Source organism: Cricetulus griseus, chromosome 10 (assembly GCF_003668045.3).
Source record: "Cricetulus griseus strain 17A/GY chromosome 10, alternate assembly CriGri-PICRH-1.0, whole genome shotgun sequence".
NCBI lineage: Eukaryota > Metazoa > Chordata > Mammalia > Rodentia > Cricetidae > Cricetulus > Cricetulus griseus.
The window spans coordinates 12,588,176-12,608,549 of NC_048603.1; the positions used below are offsets into that span (position 1 = coordinate 12,588,176).

Below are 20,374 nucleotides of genomic sequence, written 5' to 3' on the forward strand. Positions count from 1 at the left end.
GGTTCAAACCCGAGACGAGGCTAGCACTGAGAAGGGGAAGCAGACGAGAAGCTCCCCTTTTAACCAGGGAGATGTTTGCAGTGGACAGCTGCTGAGAAAGGGGAATGTGTTTCCTCCAATAGAGGGAACAACTGGGTGTTATCAGTCACACTCCAGGGCACGCGCAGAAGTAGCCAGTCAACACAAGCGGACTCCAAGGTTTTCTTCTTGCTCTCTGTTTGTTTTGTGTGTGCTGTTTGTTTCATTTCGGTGGCTTTTGTATCTTGGGCTTTGTTTGTCTTGACTTTCTTTTTTTGGCATTTATTTTGAGGGAGAGAACATGAAGTTGGTGGGGAGGGAGGTGGGAAGGAGCTGGGAGAGTCTTGGGGCATGGGAAGCATATGATCAAAATATGTTGAATGAACAATATTTTAAAGAAAAAATAATAAACATAACTTTATGTAGATAAATATAAGGAAGTGGATATTTAGCGAAAACAAAAACAACAACAACAAAAAAAAAGGTTTTCTAACTTCAAGAGCTCAAGGCAGGCTGTCTGGAAGTAGTGAACACTACTTAATTCAGGCCCTCATGGGTTCTGCCACTGAGACAAAGGCAGATGCCATACCACATATAAATGGATACATAGCAAATACTAGAGTTACACATTTAGTAACTTGTCTTCAAGCATAGATTTTACAGTGTTATATTTCACTATAAACATGAATGACCTTGTGTTTCTTGATAGTAAACCAAATGAAACCACAGGAGACTTCATAATTCTCTTTTGATGCAAGACAGGCACAAGTGAGAATTTACTAAGTACGTGAAACTGAGAGTCAAGCTGGAGCTGACCAGAAAATGACTCTACACGAGGGAATTGAAAATCTAAATAATAGGAAGAAAAAGTTATTTGTTAACTAAAACTAAGAACAATACATAACATAAAATCTATATAAGGTGGCACATGATTTTTAGCTGAAAAATGAAGACAAACCAAGGAAAATAACAAAAGTCGTTAACGTGGCGGCTTCACTCAAAGTAGCCAGTTCCTAAAGAGAGGACAGAGTGAGTGTTCAAGGTGCGGGTATATAAGTGTATTTTCACATTTTGCAAGGTAAATCTGTAACTGTTGTAAACAAGAAATTGCCAGAAATGTATTGAACAACAGTGAAAAGCAAAATACAAAGAAATAATTACTACTGAGGAAAGTAACAGAAAAGATTAAAAAGATGTAAAAGAAAATTAAAGTTAGCAACAGTCATTTAATACTTAAATTACAAGACACTAAATTTCCATTAAATTTATTGAAAGACATCAGCAAAACTGATTGCTAGGATTATCAAAATTTTCTTCTGGATTTCCTTCCATATTTGTCTATGTGGCTTCATACTTCAAGAATTTACACATTAGTGGTTTTTTTTCCCTAAAACTTGGCATATATCAACTCCTAACTAATTAAATAGGGAAAAAGAAGGTTACACGTAGCATAATACATACGCTCTAATTTACTCTAGGTGAACACACCACAATTCTCTGCTTAACTGGCCTGAAAATGTTGCCAGTAAACTGGCTCAAAACTCCAATCATCTCCTCCAAGCGTGGGTCAGTAAACACTCGGGAAGAGGGGACGAGAGACTGACTGTAAGAACAAGACAACGGGGAAGAGTGAGGTGAAAAGCTGTCATCAGGACGTGGCATGGCTGCTGCACAGAAGAGGTGGCTATCTGCGAGATTTGCTCAACCACTCCATCAACATTGCATTATGGGTAGGGGTGGGACTCTTGAAGCCCCACCCATGCACAAGGGCCTCTGAGCAGTTAACAGTTGCTGAGGAAGAGTATATGCCTCGCTGATGAGTTGCCCCTGATCAAGTAAATCAGTCCCAGCCATACCCATGAAACAGGCATGTATACATGCATGCAATCACAGAAAGACGCTGAGTAGAGAGGGTTTATCAGGAAGAAGGGATTTGGAAGAGTCTGGAGGGGTAGGTTACAAGAGAGGATGGAGGGAGCCATATAATCAGAATACATTATACATGTATGAAATTGTGAAAATAATAATAATAAATAATGAGTAAAACATTATCAAAAACCAGAAAGTGACCTAAGCTACAAACGACCTTAGCGAGCACTAGACACTTTCTTTCCTTCTCTCCTCAGTAATAGCCCTTCTCTGCTAAACACCAGGAAAGTGATACTTCACTCTAAAATAAATTATTTTTAGCAGTCCATCGCCTTAAACCACTCAGCCACCTTGCCCACATTAAAAATAAATTATTTTTAAGAGTTAGACTTATTATAGACCCCAAATTCACTGGAATTAAGTTACAATAGGTTGAAAGGAAAGAGGGTACTCTCATAGATTGAACATTCTTAGAGACCCAAGCTTGTCTACAGTGGAGGATTGATCAGCTATCTTTGACCAAGTAACCACAGACAAATTTGCGGGGTAACAGAACGATGATTCTAACCCATCAAAGAGAAGGTATTTTTTGGCATTCTAGTACAAATAGCTAATGGAGCTTTACTTTACAGTACTAGGGTTACTATTTCCGTATTTCATTAATAATCACACATGTATATATCAACACAGAAGTGAGTTGTGTCACATAGACAGCAGCATGCAACTCCACACACAGACTCAATTGTAAGAAAAGTGTACCTTCCATGCCTGCGATGATGCTCAATGGGCTGACTGTATCTGGAGCGAGGTAGAGTAAGAAAATGACTGCAAGCATGGCAGAAACAAGAGTGAGATGAGACTCAGGAAAGAAGGGAGAAGGTAAAGTTTAGCTCTAAACGTCTGAATTAAACAAATAATCAGAGAGTAAGCAAAGCAAATGGAATTGCAACTCAAAGTCTGGCCATCATCTCAATGCCCACTGAAATATGGCAGTGTAGAGGGCAAAAGAAACCAAATATTCTAAAAACAAAATGCAACAAAATATAACATTTAGATTTTTGAATTAAATGATAAAATTATCACTTCAATATATCAAGCAGCATATTTTAGCAAATGTCATATTACAAAGATATTTTCCTTCTTTTTAGGAGGAAAGGTGAGAAGGAAAATAATAAAATGAGCAGCAAGTTTAAGGACACAGAGGTGACACCTGATAGGTGTAAGGCTTAGGATATCTCACGAAGTTTTGTTTGTGGTTTATTGTTGATTCCTGACACTGCTTGCATCAGGTTTCTGCATCTATTGGAATAAGTTTCCTACCTTCAAATCCTGCTCCTCCTACAACCCAGTTCATTCTTCATTTGTACAGACTCTCGAAACCACCTCCCATCTTCATGCCATTGTCACACACCATGGCACTCCCGTCCACGGGACACCACCTGACACTCTCTAAGCACAGCACAGCATGTGTTCCCGACTCCACGATTCCTTCATGCTCATCACCCTGACAGGACCGCCCACCACTCCAAGCCTGTCTCTACCTCTTTGCCTTTGAAAGTTCTACTCATCTTTAAAGTCCAGATTCTCTTTGAATCCTTTCCCATAAACTCAAACAAGTAACTTTCTTTCTAACTAGTCTTTCTGTTCTAACAATATTAGATCAGTCTCTCAGCATTTCACTTTCTCTAACTAGTAAACATCTAATAATGCCTATTGAACCAAGGCAGTGCCATTTTAAAATTTCTGTACACAATGGATGACCCACTTAGTACTTATGAGATTTTAATAATCGGATGCCAGGTGGAGGTGGCAGGGCACGCCCTTATTCCCAGCAATCAGGAGGCAGAGGCAGGGCAGGAAAAGAAAATAAATGGCACCAGTGTCTCAGGTACCCCAGAGGTTTATATATAAGACATTTTCTTTTTTAGTAGATAAATAGCATGAAAACTTGTAATTCATCTTCTGTGGGTTAAGCAGAAGACAGGAAAAAATATGGGGACACTAGGAGGGAAGGAAACCCTAATCCAGGAATCTGGTTAAGGGCTCTGCTGATTGAGAAGAAAGAACTCCAGCACAACCAACATTGACTTGGAAAGTTGCTAACGTGAAACAGTATTCTTTGCAGAGACCTCTGTCTCATTAAAACAAGAAACAGCCATAAGGCCTAAATGCGCATGGCCATGGTAGGTCTCGTTCCTCTCCCTGGACATTCTGAGATGCCCTAGCAAGACTGCTACCTTTGTTTGCAGGAAAGTGATGCTTCTCTCTGAACCCCTATGATCTGATCCAACAGGAAGGCTTCTGGAAACACCCTGAGATCTCATTTAGGCCCCTAGGCAAACCACTGAAGACAGTAACTTCAAATCTCACTAAAATAGTGTTAATGACAATTATAAAAACAACCAAAGGGGAAATAGCATAAATGACTATTATAAAAACAATGAAGGGGACTTTCTCTTAGAGAAGCCCAACGCCAGGTTCTGCAGTCTTTACTTCTGAGCACCTGTCATTTCTTTACCTTTGTTTTTAAATACTATATTAGGTTATCATTTATTCCTCCCAAATCTAATTAGTCCTTGAATTCTCCTCTATGCCAAAGCCACACATTTCAGCTAGAACAGAGCTGAGGTCCTGAAGCCTACGGAAATCCTCCCGCTGCTGAGGGTGGCAGTGTGGAGCCCTGCCCCTCCACTCCACCAACCCTGATTTTACAATTTTATTTATGATGCTAAAGTCATACTTAGCGGAATGAAAAGCAACCAATAAAATATACTGCAGCTGGGCTGTGGCGGCGCACGCCAGCCAGGGCTACACAGAGAAACCTGGTCTCAAAAACAACCCACAAAAACTGTGTGTGTGTGTGTGTGTGTGTGTGTGTGTGTGTGTGTGTGTGCGCGCGCGCGCGCGCGCGCACACATGCACGAGCGTTGTGTATGCTGTGATGCTATTAAATATATAATTCTCTATATATACTCTAATAGTAAGTTAACTCCTATGTTCATATCCCCTCACAAATTATGCTCCCAGCTGTAGTAGTTACCGCGGTTACTAAAGAAACGAGTCAAAAGGAGTAGTGGGGCGGGGGATGACAAATACAAGTCATCCATTCACAGTGCGTCACTGTAACTAATAATGTGCATCCAGTGCTTGCGTCACTTGTGAACAGCATTTACTCTTCACAACACAGTAGGATTCTGACTGATGATAGAGACCAAGAAGGAATCAAAGATTCCAATAAAATATAGATACATAATCCTTAGACACTGCCCATAAAGAGAAAGAATGCTACATACCCTGCATCCACCACTGAAATATATTAAAGAACTATAACGGAATGCAAGCAGCAATGCATCACAGGGGATCTGGTCAGTGTAAAGCTCTTCACATCCCATTACCCAGCATGGCACCCAACACTGCTTCATACTCAACTGCACCTGTAGGCGTGCTTTCCTGCTGTAACTTGGCTCTTGTTGACTGAACAAGCATTCCCATTTCTCAAAGCCCAGTCAGCTACCATCCTTTTACTTTCTCCACAATGCTTCAATTAACTAATTCTCGGACTTTTTGTTTTTGTTTGACTATTGTCATCTTTGTTGCTTCAGGTTGATTGTTAATCTTGAAATTTAAAATATTTGAGAGTCAATGTTGTCTTAATGTTGTATACAGCACATTATTTTTATTAAATATATAAAATTTTCTTTCTTTTCTTGATTGCATTATGTAGTTCAGTCTCGTTGAGCCAGCTATGTAGCCAAGGCTGGTCTTCAACTCCTGAACCTCCTACCCCTATGTTCTGAGCAGTTGGATTACAATATGCAGTGAACTAACAACACAAACTTTTGATAATACATAGCTGTGTGTTATACTTTGCGGCAACTGGCTGTCCAATAAGGAATATAAAACTCTCACTGGAGGCAGTGTCACTTAATTTGTATAATTTTATACAATAAAATTTATAGGTCCAAAATTCAAATCTTGGTTTTCCCAAGCCATACTTAAAATCCTAAATACAAATTCAAGAACACTTGGTTCCAAATCCTATGAAAAGTTGTACATTCAATTAAATGAATTTCTAATTCAATACACTACATTTCATTAGATTTTACTAACAGGAACAATGTGTGCATCTTTTAAAATCCCTGAATTACAGAGAAAATTATTTTTTTGATTTTTTAATACACAGTAATATTGATTGGTTCTTGGGTTAATCAACGTTTGATCACTATGATAAAATACTTGATATAACCTATTTTTCAAAGAGGAAAAACTTATTTTGAACCAGTTCCAGATGTTCACCCACCATAACAGAGATGGTGAGGTGAACCAGAGCAGTTACCTCAGGCTAGTCATGAAACGGGAAAAACAAGGCTGACCTGACTGCATTCCCCTTATTTTCTTCCCTCCAGCTAGGTTCACAGCCTACTGGGAAGCCACCTATAATAAATTCAAGACAGGTCTTCCCCTCAGAGATAACCTTCTGGAAATTTCTCCTATCAGTCACCCAGACATATCTCAACTCCAAATGAATTGAGCAGATTCACAATTCTAGAGGATGATATTCCTAAACACAAAGCAAGAATACATTCCCCCTTTTAAAAGGCCCTTCTGATGCATGTGACTACTGAAAATCCTTAAGACTAGTAGACCAGAACAGACACTAAGGGAGAATACTGTGCGATGAAAGTTGCTCCTTGTATTAATGAATTGCACAAGTAGTCAAAATAATACGAGAAGTGCTTTCTATTGCTTGTTTCCATTGAAATGAAATTCTACTTTAAATAAGGCTTAAAAGGACTCGCAACAGATCCCAAAAAAAGGATGACTGTGATCTGCACATCTACGTCCTCCCTTATAAAATCACATGGGTCTACCTTCTTAAAAATTTCCACAGACAAACATTTGAATATTCTTGCTACACTAAAAGATTCTTAAGATCACAAAGAAGAAAAACATAATGACTACATAAAATCGGGATTAATTATCTGTGTTTTAACAGAAAATATTAAAGCTGAATGGTTCTTTGTTTGTGGTCATTAAATCTAATAATATGTGCCTTAAAATACTGACAAAATATTATTAATGTAATAATAAGTGGTTATTTTTATAATTTCATTCTATTACTTTCTATGAGGATTATTTTTGGATTTCATGTGGAGTCGTTTTTTTTTCATTAAATGATCACTTTATGTAAGCTTAAAAGAAACTTATAGTCATTTAGACTATTTTATTCTCTCAATAAGGAAGTTTTCAGTGGCTAAGGAGCCACAGTTATATAAATAATTTTAAAAGCTAATAAAGTTTATTAACATTCTAATAGGCAAGCAAAATACCTACTGGCCCTTTATTATGACTCGTTCCAGGTCTAAGGCAAGCCAACAATGGGATTCTACTTTCACCCCATTGACTGGGTGTCTCCCAGCAGGCAGCACACACAGAACCAGCCTTCAGGCACTCATTACATGAAAAAGGTTTTAAAAATGTTCAGAAGCAAAAAATTAAATACTTTTTACCTGATGCTAATAGAAATACTAATTTAATAGCTATTTTGTTTCTTCTTTGATCATAGACATAAGAATTAGTATTTGTTTGGCACCATCAATGTAGATGATATACTCTATGCAGTCTTTGGAGACAAAAGGGAATTACATGCACAGATTGGTATTAATCTTGATTCACACCAAATGATTTCTTTTAGACACCCTGACAGTTACTTGTCATGTCAGTGGACTTCAATGACAAGGAAGTAAGTTCCCATACTATTTCATCATATTTTCTGAATACTGTATTTGTCTTATCCTAAACTCATTTAAGAGTTTAAAAATATCCAATAGTATTTATATATGCATATAACCAAATTAATTTAGAAAGTTAATTGACTTTCTTAAAATCAGTAGAAATTAATGCAAGCATTGTAACATACCATGTTACTCCCAAATTTTGTCACATTTAATGGGGCAAATTCAGAGAATTCCTGCAAATGCAGCAAGTGTGATTCTTTACGATGTTAAAACTTTACTGATGGCCATGAAATAAAACCTCCTGGAGAAAAGTTTCCTAAACAAACCAGACTGAGTCTCTGTCTCAATATTTCTGTTTATGAAAAGTCACACCATTTCTCTGAAATCTATTAAAGTCTTTAATCTCTATCAGCCTATGGATATATGTTACACATGATAATTTGCTATGTGTAGGTAAGGAAACATGTTTGCATTCTGATTATCATTATCATCTCTTGTGCAAATTTGCTAGTTATTTTCATTTAATCTTTTCTTGACAGAGTCCAGTCAGGCAGCGATGGCCGATCTGATAGCTGCGACTTTCCTGATCTCCATTCCAAGTGCTGGGGATCTAAACATGAATCATGGAGCCCAGGGGAGCCATGGTGTTCAGGGGAGCCAGGGAGCTCAGGAAAGGGAGCCATGGAGCTCAGGGGAGGGAGCCAGGGAGCTCAGGGGGGCCAGGGAGCTCAGGAGAGCCACAGTGCTCAGGAGAGCCACAGTGCTCAGGAGAGCCATGGAGATAAGGAAAGCCATGGTCAGCTGAGCCCTGATGGTCAGGTTCATCCTGTTTTGTTTTGTTTTTTTTTCTTATCAAGATAACTGTACGTGTTTATCCTTTTCTTTTAAGCAAAGGGCTACCTTTGTTACTGCATTAAAGAATGCAGTAACAGCAAAGAAAAAGCATAGTTTGGAAACGCAGGCGAGACAAAGGGCTTGAGAAAATGTGTTACAGTAACCCTTCCCAAAGGCAGTAGAGTTCAGTGAGTTCGTTGTGTTTACCTGTCTCTGTCTGGAGAGTAATGGTCATCCATGACCCGGTGTCTGTCCATCCGGCTGATTGTATTGTAATGGCCAGGAGTTCGTGTCCCTCGAAGCCCCTGGTCCACATTCCTGCTAAGGCAGCAAGATCATGAAATATCTGACTAATCTATAGCGTATCCCCCACAAAAAAAAAAATAAAATCTATTTTTTTGTTTATTTGTATCTTTGATTGAATGAATTTCATTTGGAAATTAACAGTTAGGTGAGGATCTGGCTGCTCTTAAGGACATAAAGATCCTTCAGGAGAAGGTAAACAATATCACACCTCACTGATGGCCAACACCCTGTTTGCTATAACTGGTAATCGGTGATATAATATACACCAGAGGAAAATATTTATGAGAAGACAGGCTCAGTGTTACACATGGGTTTTAGCACAGGCCACAGGAACGGAGGGACAGATGCCTTATGTAAGCTGGACCTGAGTTCTAATCTTGGAAAAACAACTGTCGGTACCTATTCAACTGTAACCATGTTCTCTGGTAGAGCTCTAGCCTGCACTACCACCTTCCTGACTTACTAAGTTATAGCTATCTAATTATTATCTGACCTGAATCCTTCCCTCGTCTACTCTGAATATGGTAGTCCTTTGAAAACACAGACAAGAAGCTAAAACTTCATTCTAGGTGATGGACTAGGGTTTCTGCCTTTGCAAACCATCTTTTTTCAGTAGTTTGCAGTGTTCCACGTGTATGTGGGGGATGAAAAAGCATACAGGCAAATCTGATATGTACATGTCTGTATTGTTCATCTGGTCAACATCAATTAAATTAGTTTGTATCTTTGTATATAACACAGTTTTCCTACTTAGTGTCTCGTGAACTACCTATCATGAATAATTATCTATATTATTGATCCATGTAGCTCTTTAGTACTTAGCTAGGTGGACCTGAGATTTCTACTGCTATAAAATCCAGAGCAACAGATCGGTGTGACCCCTTTTCCCACTACTATGAATGATGGTTAGTTTTTCCAAAGATTTCTAAAAATCTTTTTAAACTTACCAATTACTATATAATCATTTGGTTCTAAATGGATCTGCTTAATAGTTGTGTGCCATTTAAAGCCAGTTTTACTGAGCTATTTTGAAATCTTAGGTCTAATAGCACACACAGATCACCCAAAGGAACAAATTAACCCATATCACATCTTAGTCCCATTGCAATGGCCTTTTACGTTTCTTTAAAAGAATACTTTAAAGAACGGTTTGTTTTAGAGGTTATCATGGTAATTTATGTCAATTTCTCTATAACCACCACGCTGTAAGCAAAATGCACATAGCACCTCACCTTTGTGGAGGAGGGACACTCGGTGACCACGACCTGGTCCTTCCTATCACGTCTACTCGATGAGGGGACCCTGATGGTGAACAATGGTTGGAGGACATTACTTGCTCTGGCACTGACAAAGTGGAGCTTTGAAGCTCTCGACCATTGTGTCTGTAATCTGAGGGCAGGAAATAAAAGAGTAATTATCTGCCCGGTGCGGCTGCAACGCTGTTCGTAAGACAAATGTAAAGTATAGCAAATACAGTATGACATGTTTGAAAAAATCATAAGCAGAGCATGAAAACGGAAGGACGTTTGATACCCGGGTCGTCACTATGCTCACTGTATTGGGTAGGGTAAAATTTTAAGATCTTTTTAAAAACAGACCCAAGATTGTTCTAAAAATATTCCATCTCTAAAAACTTGAATGCTTCCTAACTATTCAAAGTTTCGAGGTGATGAGACGCTGCACAGTTGGCGCTCACACTTTAAGTAAGGTAAACACTAAGCAGCACTCAACGCCACTTCTCTTGAACTACTTGGCAGAGCTGACACACCACAGGAGTGAAAACAGACCTAACGGTCAAAGCGGAGGAACACGGACGGACGGCGGCAGCGACTCCACAGCCTCACAGAGTGAGTTAACACAGGAAGCGCAGACACTGGGACACGGGGAGGAGGAGGAGGAGGAGGAGGAGGGGGTCTGCACATCACAAGAGCAGCAGCTCTGCGCGGGGAGGCCTGAAGCCGTGCACATGTGAAACATGTAGGTAACGGAGACGCGCGGAGCCGGTGGTCATCGGTCATTCCTGCACTAGCTGCTGGCGGCTCAGAAGCAGCACGTGAGCTCGCAGGCAATGAAGGCCTAGGTTCATGCCGGGTACACAGACACAGCTCGGGAAAACCATCTCCTTCCTGCGTGGCTTCCTATCTGCAGTGTTAGGTGGGTGCCGTGGAACGGAGGAACCGGTGAAGCCGTGAATAACTGAGGAGGTGCCCGAGGAAGTAGAAGAGGGAATTCGGAAAGGGAAGGAACTAAGTGGGATGCAGGCTTATTTCAAGCCCTCTGAACACTCTGGCGTCAGCTGCTGCGGGTTTCAGCAAAGGGAATTCACGCTTTAATTTCTTAAGGACGATCACTGGCTTCGGGCAATGAACAGGAAAAAGGCAAGGTCCTTATCTGGCAGACACAGTTTCGGTTTATCTAGACGCAAATGGAATGGCTGTGAATTCTAAGCACTCATTCTCTCTGTCCCTGAGTGTCCGACTGACAACGATGTATGTAAACAGGGCTATGGACAAACCCTCTTCCTATAGCTGCTCCTTTGGCCTGGGCATTTTACCACAATGACAGAAACAGATGTATGCAACTATGGGCTGTGTGCTTCAAAAAACAAGAAAAAAATAATAGCTTCACCATACAGTGAAAAAGATTTGGAGAGACAGATGTTTGTCAATTTAAACATGAAAAAAAAAAAAGGATATGGGTATTAAAAACACCACATGTTTTAAATATGGTCCAAAATTTTAGATACTAATTCAGGACTCAATTGAGTGAGTAATACTTTTTTATCTTGAAAGGAAAAAATAAAGAATGGAGACAAGCCTAAAAATGACATCAGAATGAATGGATTTCATGTTTTGAAGGGAATTGGTAAGGCAAAAAAACAAAACAAACAAACAAACAGAAACAAAACACTGATGTCAATGCATAAGTAAGAGTAGGAAGTAAGCCGGGAGTTGGTGGCGCACGCCTTTAATCCCAGCACTCGGGAGGCAGAGGCAGGCGGATCTCTGTGAGTTGGAGGCCAGCCTGGTCTCCAGAGCGAGTGCCAGGATAGGCTCCAAAGCTACACAGAGCCTGCCTCGAAAAACCAAAAAAAAAAAAAAAAAAAAAAAAAAAGAGTACAAAGTAAAACTAGTCAACTACAAAAGGAGAGAATATGAACATGAAAAAGACAGCAATGATACAAAAAAAAAATCTGTGGGAGAAATAACTGAGATTGGATCTCTACACTATATGAAAATGCAAAAAACTTTTTCAATCTTAGCAAGTACTATATTGTTCATTCCTAAAAAGAAATAAGGCAAAACACAGCAACTGAGTTTTTAAAAGTAGTTTATTGACTATGGCATGCTGACCCTACTGTTAAAAAAAAAGAAACTTATCAAAAAGTCAGCAATCACTGATGCAGCTACAGCAGGGCTTATGACTAAAAAATAAATAAACTAATAAATAAATAAACTAATAAACTAATAAATAAATAAACTAATAAATAAAATAACTAATAAATAAATAAAGTTAACTATAATTATGAGATTTGCTAGATTATTTAATCTAACATTATAACTAAACAAGAAGTCTAGAATAAATTATTATGTAACATTAAGGAGCCTTACTTATGAAGTTTCAATTACACAATCAGTTATATATAAATAAATTATACAATTTATCATAAAAGCATTATTATTAATTTTGAGGGGGTGAGTCAGTGTTTTTCCTGTGTAGCTTTGGAGCCTATCCTGGCACTCGCTCTGGAGACCAGGCTGGCCTCGAAGTCACAGAGATCCGCCTGCCTCTGCCTCCCGAGTGCTGGGATTAAAGGAGTGTGTCACCACATCCCAGCTACTAATGTTTTTAAATAGAAAATTTATAAATATTTTCTTAGCCAGGGATGGCTTCTTTAAAGAATATTCATTCCAACAATTTGCACAGGATTTCCAGCAACTGTTTGGAAGTTTAGGTTGTTAAGTTTTCTTGAGGTTATTTTTGGGAGATAGGGAGGCAGATTTGTATTCCTCTCTATTTATTTTGATGATAAATAATGGCAACTGCACTACCCTTTTTATTACAATAAAGGAATTCTGAAACTCTTACCTGATACTACACCAACTCCATCATCACAGTCATAGTCAGAGACCTCACTGTCACTTACTCTCCTTGACCCTATAAACAAATGACAAGAATAATTAAACTTTACAGTTGTTCAGAAGAAGAAGAAGAAACCCACTGAAGTTGAAAAATGATTGAAAGTATTATCAATGAAACACTTGAAGACAGAGGAAAAGATAGGAGAGTTATTACGTGCTCACCAACACTGCTTTTCACAGACGTTTCTTGAGGTTAGGTAAAGAGGTAACGGTTTACAAAATTATTCAGAAACATGCTCCAAAATGGTAAAAGTCTGAAACTATCTTAAGTATGAAATATATAATTAAGATCTATTGAAAAATAATAGTTAGCATTAGATGCTTTGAGACAAAGGCACTTAAGCCAGGTAAATTCACACACAGAGAGACAGGTCATTTTCCAAATCAGCATGTCACTTCCTAATATGAATGACTAAGAACTTTGAAGCCAAGTTTTGCTACACACTATCACAGAGAATTTGAGGAACATAAGTTTATTCCTGACACTTTGACCTTCCTTTTTTCTCATTTTCTTAGCTGTGCCCCCCTCCCCCCTGTTGGTTCAAGAAGACAAGAAATAAATCATACATAAATGCCAGTGATGCTGTGATTTCTAAGAAGTGGACCAGGAGCACAAACAGGTTGTAGAATTTAATTACATTATAGTTTCCCAAAGTAACTTTTTTCCCTTGTCTTTGAGGTAAGGTCTCACTATGCAACCTTGGCTTGCCTGGAACCTGGAACTCACCATGTAGACCAGGCAGGCTTATTTATCTCACAGTATCTGCCTGCCTCTGCCGACATCCATCTCTGGAAATTTTAACGTTAATCTCAATATAGCAAAACTGGCATCAAGTTGAATAAAACAGAATTTTAATGTCTAAAACTGAACACACTTTACACTTAATTATGAAATAGACCGTGCAGAAAAACAAGTACTAAATTTTAACATTTATTTTTCAGGATGTGTGTCTCAGAACAGACACACTATGCAACAGAATCTCTTATTAAAGTTATTTTTCTCTGTCTTGGAATCACAAGACGTTTAATGATGAAAAATGATGATGGGGCTGCGATTTCTCTGACTTGTTTTTGTCTTTCATCACACGCTACACACCATTCATTGGGTGCTAGTTTCTGGAAAATACCTGCTTTCCTATATAGCTTAAAAGAAAACAAGATAGCGCTCAATGCGAAAGGTTTCCAAAGCAGAGATATCAGGGTGTTTCAGGAGCGCCTTCCAGTATGTGCACACTTCTCTCAGAAATACTCTGAATTTCCCCATATCCTTCGCTTAGTTGTTTTCAGCCACGCCCTTTTCCTTGAGAGAGTGTGTATGACTCCAGCTACTGCATGTCTCCTTTTACAGGAGAGGGCATCACACCTCGATTCTGTACTAGGTAATCTCAAGTAAAACCCACCCACAAATTTTGTCAGAAAACTTCAATAAAAAACATGGACATAAAAAAAAAAAAAACAAATAAACCAGCAAACAAAAAACCCACAAATGGACATTTGTTGGGAGCCCAGCATTTGGGAGGCAGAGGCAGGTGGATCAGTGAGTTCGAGGCCAGCCTCGTCTACAGTGTGAGTCCCAGGACGGCACAGGGCTACACAAAGAACCCCTGTCTAGCACAGGCATTTATATGAGAATTACCTGACAAATTTCCAACAGACGGGACAGAATGGGGTGTATAAAGCTAGAGCATGTTTTTTAAATGGATTTGGCCAGATAAAGGATTACACAGCTGGGGCTATAACAGAGAAAATTCAGCAAATTGGCTGTGAATTTTAACAAAATTTCTTTTTGTACAGGGCCAAGTATGGGGTTAATGATTGCTGTCACAGGGGTATAGTATGAAGATGTGAAGCTTTTACTATTAGCCAAGGGTTAGACAAGAACACCAGGAAAAGACAAGGTAATTTATCAGTCTTGATTGCAAATCAGGTCCTCAGGTTCAGCAGAATAAACACTAGTTCCTTCTGACTCTTACAGAACTGAGATTTTATGCTCCCATATTAACCTTAAAGAAGTTAAAATGTGCTGTTATTAGGTTCACTCTACTTGGATTTTTCTCTTTTCAACATTCTGATGAACTCAATGCTTAGATTTGATTGGTATATTAATTGTTTGTATGAAAATCATTATCTCAGTGTCTTATTAATAAGAAACATTTTCTAACTATAGAAAATGAATTTTCTGAGACTTCCTCTGAAAACATTGAAATTGTTGACTTTTACAATTAAATCCAAATCCATTTTGAACTTGGGTTGCATATAAGACGGAGACAACTTATTTTTTTTCCTATTGATAGCACATTTCTCAAAATTACTAATTTGCTATTTATTATTTCCCAGTCATCTGTGGTAGAACCTGCATCAGAAATGAATGCATCCTACCTAAAAGGACATATGCGTTCGTCTACAGTTTCTCTTGCACAGCTGCCTATCCACAAATCAGTAACTTACTATCTTTCTAAATATCGTGTCATATATGTTGCTAAACAAATCCCTCTGCAGCATTAGTCATATCTTGGATCGTGTACATTTGCTTTTGCATGTAAATTTGAGAACCACTTTAGCATATTTCACAAAGGCATTCTGTTGGGATTTCTATCTCACTTGTATTGGATGAACTCGCAAACTCAGGAGAAATTGACATGTCTTCTAACATTGCACTGGTAGTTATGAACATGACATTTGCGTTTCATGCTTTATTCCTCTCCAGTCATTTCCTCATGTCTCTCCCCCTAAGCTGGGGCTCGCCATTGGCTAGACTGGCTGACCAATGACTCTCACCTCCCTTCAACACCAGGGTTATGGATGACGCCTTTGTGCCAGTCCTTTATGCGAACGTTAGGAACTGAGATCAGGTCCCCTGAAAGCCTCCTCCCCTTCAAAGTAGCATGAAAACTTCAAAACGAGGGAAGTAAGGGCAGTTACAAACTACATCAATGACCAGCATGACCATAATAACTCTCAGAGACTGGCAGGGCACACATACCTTTATAGCAACCAACAGCTCTGTAACTGAACTTAAGACCCTCTCCAAAAGAAGGAAATCGGGCCCAGAACTGGAAACCTGGCCAACAACTTAGGGTGAGTACAGTCATGGATCTTGGAGGAGCCGCAAAAGCCACCTAACTAACCCAGCCGAGTCCTGAGCTACACTGGAAATGTCTGTTCTTACACCCACACATACATGTACTCTTCACCCCTCATCAAGGAAACTTCTCTTTGCAACCTACAAAGACTATTAGAGAAAACCACAGCAATCAAAACACAGAGCTGTGGAACCCAGCCCAAAGGATACATTTACAACATGTTTCCTGAATCTAAGGCTCAGAGATCATTGCAAAAGAGGAGGAGAAACCAGAGAAACAGGAAGTACGCTGTGAGACTCTGTCTTCCAGAAATGTTGGAAGCTACACTATGGAAGTCTCACCAACAAGACTGCCTAAACACAACCTGAACAAGATGACACCGAAAGACACTCTAACGTGTCAGGGGAAAGCTCATGCATGAGGCCTCAACCCTCTTCTATCTAGTTCTTTGTGAACTAGAGGTGACTGAAGAATGCTAAGGGGGCCGGGGAGGAATAGACTTTCCCTGGGAGGAGCAAACCAAGCAGTTATCTGACACATACACACACACACACACATACACACACACACACACACACACACACACCAATAGCGAAAAAGGGGCCATGAATTTGGAAGAGCGTGAAGCAGAGGAGGCAACATTTCCATGTTGGTTTGGATGGAGGAAAAGGAAAGAAGATATGATGTAATTATATTATAATTTCAAAAACTTGTTAAAAACTAAAACTAAGTTTAAAACAATCAATAGAGCCACAATACACAACAATTACTGGCTCTATGAGTATTTCCAAAGCTCCAGTAACTTGGGTCAAACATCCAGGGAAGCCCACTGACCACGTTTTCTAGTGTCCTCTCTGCTACCTGCTCATTTTCCAGGCCTGCTTTAGAGGAAACGCTCCTGGTATGCGTTACAATAGCAGTAAGCACACCTCTGCCACCAAGAGAGTAATGTTCACATGAGCTCCTTTGAGGCCAAATTGTACTGCCAAGGGTTCAGTAAGCTCCTGAATGCCTTGCCCACCCCCTTGGAAAGCAGTGGAGGCTTAGGACGACAGCACTGAGCAATGGGACTGACCCTGAGGCCAACAGAGAGAAAAAGGAAACAGGATAGCAGCTCGTTCTTGAGATAGAGGCACTGAAAGAGGCAAGGCAAACATCTTTGAGTTGTTAGTCTACAATCCCTTCAAAGACTCCAAACCTTGCTATACATCTTGCTATCAATCTTACACAAGCTACATACAGTCAGTTGGGAGAATGCACTCATCAGATTGTCCCACGGACAACCCTGCGACACACTTTCTTCACTAGTGATTGTGGGTGGTGCCAGGGTGCCAGGGGTCCAGGGGTCCAGGGTGCTGTAAGAAAGCAGGCTGAGCAAGCCATTTGGAGCAAGCCACTAAGCGGTACTTCTCCATGGCCTCAGTAAGTTCCTGCCTCCAGTTTCCTTCCCTACTTGAGTGCCTGCCTCAATTTCCCTTAGCAATGGACTGTTACACAGAGTATAAAATAAAATAAATGCTTTCCTCGTCTACATTGCAACAGCAGCAGCCAGCACCCACCCACAGAGCGCCCCTTGAGCACCTGTAATCCCAGCTCCACGGGATCCGACGCCCACTCCTGGCCCCCTTGGGTACAAGGCATGGTGCATATACACACATGCAGGCAAAACACTCCATACCTGTAAAAGTTAGCAACCTTTCAAAAACAATAAATTGACAGTTCCAAGTGGCATGTGCTTAGGCTCCGTTTCATAGGGTTGAGAAATGTCTGTTTATTACCAGTCTATGAAGAGTGGACATTAGCTTTGAATTAATTAATATACTTTCTGCATCGTGTTGAGCATAATTTGTATAATTTAATAATTTGATTTTACTATAAATATACGTAAAAATATTAATGGGTGCACGTGAGGAATCTAAGTTCGTCCTGGGCTGCAAGTGCTTCAGTGACTGTGTTGACCTGTAACTTGTGTTCTTTCATTCTTTTGTATTTTCAATTTTGTGTCTATTGAGGCATCTTAATACATGGAAGTTGAAATTTTTGTTTTCCTGTTTTTCAAGACAGGGTTTCTCTATGTAGCCCTGGCTGTCGTGAAACTAGCTTTGTAGCCCAGACTGGCCTCGCACTCATTATTCTCCCACCATCGCCTCCTTCAGTAAATAATACACAAGTGTGCAACCATCCACAAATGATTTCAGTTTAAATACAAATTGTTGTTACTTTGAGGGATATTTGCATTTTTATTAGCAAGTGGCTCTGACTTTTTGTTCTTAACTTTAGGCTTAGGATCAAGGGCATATGTCTCATATGTATATTTCACCATTTATAAGAATAACCAAAAATAAAATACTTAGGGATGCACACATGTTCATTCCAGACTACAAAATACCTCTGCATTAGCTTCTTAGCTTCCCAGAGCTGTTAAAAAAAAAAAAAAAAAAAAAAAAAAAGACAGCCTGAAAGGACTGAATTTTACCGCCTCAGTCCTGGAGGCAGGAGCCCTCATTCACAGGCTCTCAGACTCTGAGCACAGAGTCAGTTGCTTGTCTCTGGCTCCTGGTGGTCTCTAGAAACCCTTGTTAATCCCAAACCCACAGATGCGTCACTCCAGGTGCCTGGCCACCTTCTCCATGTCTGTATTCACAGTCTTCCCTCGATGGAGTTTGCCTTTTCTGACTGAGTCTCTTCTTTTTTCCTCAGGCCCCAGTCATACCAGTTTAGCGCTACGGCTAATGACCTCAGAATTATGTCAAAGTCAGGAATATTAGGAGTGATCTGAGTGTGTTCTTTGTATCTGCCATGCAATTTTGTCCATGGTTAGCCGTCTCTGTGTCGATCTGTGTTCTCTTGTTCTATTGATGACTTCGGTTACTGCAATTTTATTAACGTTGAAATCAAATCTTGGAGGGCTCACAACTTAAATGTTTCTTTTATGTGCTTGTATATTTTTCTTCTCGATGAAATCAAGGATAACTCTTCAGTTTATTAAAAAAAAAGTCTACTGGTATGGAAAGGCATAATACTGACACTCTGAATCATTCACACTGTATATTTATATTTATTGTGTTTATATTGTTTAATTTTTTATCCTAACAGAGTTTAAGTTTTCATTATTAACTATTTTATACTTTTGCCAAATTCATACTTAAGTATTTCCTATTTTGACATAATTTTAATGGTATAGATTTTTACATTGTTCATTACTGATAATGTGTATGTGCATAGAATTTATGTATAATATATGTATGTGTGTGTGTGTGTGTGTGTTTGTAATTTTGCTAGGTTGAACATATTCAAATAAGTTTAATGACCAGTTAAACAATTTAACCCCTGAGTACATGTTGGCATGATACACTATAGTAATACACTAAGGTTTATATATTTTTCTTGCACTATATAAAAAAATTTGCTGAAAAGATGAAATCTATAGAAAATGTAGCTTTGGACTGTTTGGTTGTAGAAATCAGTTTGCACACTGCTTCAGCTGGTCTCCTTATCTGTATACAGCCAAGGATGACCTTGGATTCCTACTATGTGATTTTTGTGTCCTGAATGCCAGGGCTATAGAGCAGGCTACCACAGATGCTGAGCAAAGACACCTTATGTGAATTTTAATTAAAAAGCACCTCATCTTTTAACACTAGCCATTCATAAGCAAACAATAACAACAACAACAAAACCACTTAAAATTATATCCATATAGCTCAAAGGCATGGTCACCAAGTCGGACAAGCTGTTTGATGACTGAACCACAGGTGAAGATGGGCTCTGACTCTCACAAGCTGTCCTGTGACCTTCATACACACCAACATGGCAAACAAACTCCTACACGCATGGAGTAAAAATAAATTAGGAATTTAAAATATATCCATTGAAATTTAAGTTTTGTGAAGCCATACATAACATACGAAATATTCATTATTAATGAAATAATACTACACTAAAGGAGATAATTTAGACACACTGAAATAAAAATCTGTTTTAAAAATATTTTAATATCAAAATAATAAACACATGAGCATGAAGACACTGGAAATTCCCCATAGGCAGTAATGAAATGCTGTTGACACAGTAGTTAGTATTTAATATCTGCACACTGGCCAAACAAAACACAAAACAGCAGAGCAAACTACACTGTGCCCATGAACACACGCAATCAACACTACACATGCTGTGTTTACCTGAATTATATGAACACAAGGCTCTATCTGGAAAACAGTGTGGGAGCAATGTCAAAAACACATTGTTACTGGTAGAAGAACTGTGGAAATCTCATCTCTACAGACATTGTAATTCAATGTGTTAAAAGTTTAAAGCACCATACTAATTCAGAATAAGACGAAATGCATTATATATGAATAAAAATTAAAATTAAGTTACTAGA

At 39.1% G+C, this 20,374-nt stretch overlaps 1 protein-coding gene across 24 annotated transcripts in view; it reads right to left on the reverse strand.

Annotated features, from left to right (window-relative positions):
• Window positions 1-20,374, reverse strand: part of LOC100752044 (regulating synaptic membrane exocytosis protein 2) — a 390,889-nt gene that overhangs the window by 151,400 nt on the left and 219,115 nt on the right. For 22 of the 24 annotated variants that reach the window (XM_035449594.1, XM_027431481.2, XM_027431480.2 and 19 more), the window contains 3 exons: window positions 12,855-12,923; window positions 9,998-10,154; window positions 8,667-8,777 (listed from right to left, as the gene is read on the reverse strand). In XM_035449594.1, coding sequence (XP_035305485.1) covers window positions 8,667-8,777; window positions 9,998-10,154; window positions 12,855-12,923 — 337 coding nt within the window. Of the gene's footprint in view, window positions 1-8,666; window positions 8,778-9,997; window positions 10,155-12,854; window positions 12,924-20,374 lie in introns of those variants that run through there. The other 2 variants (XM_035449591.1, XM_027431476.1) reach the window with 2 other exon arrangements.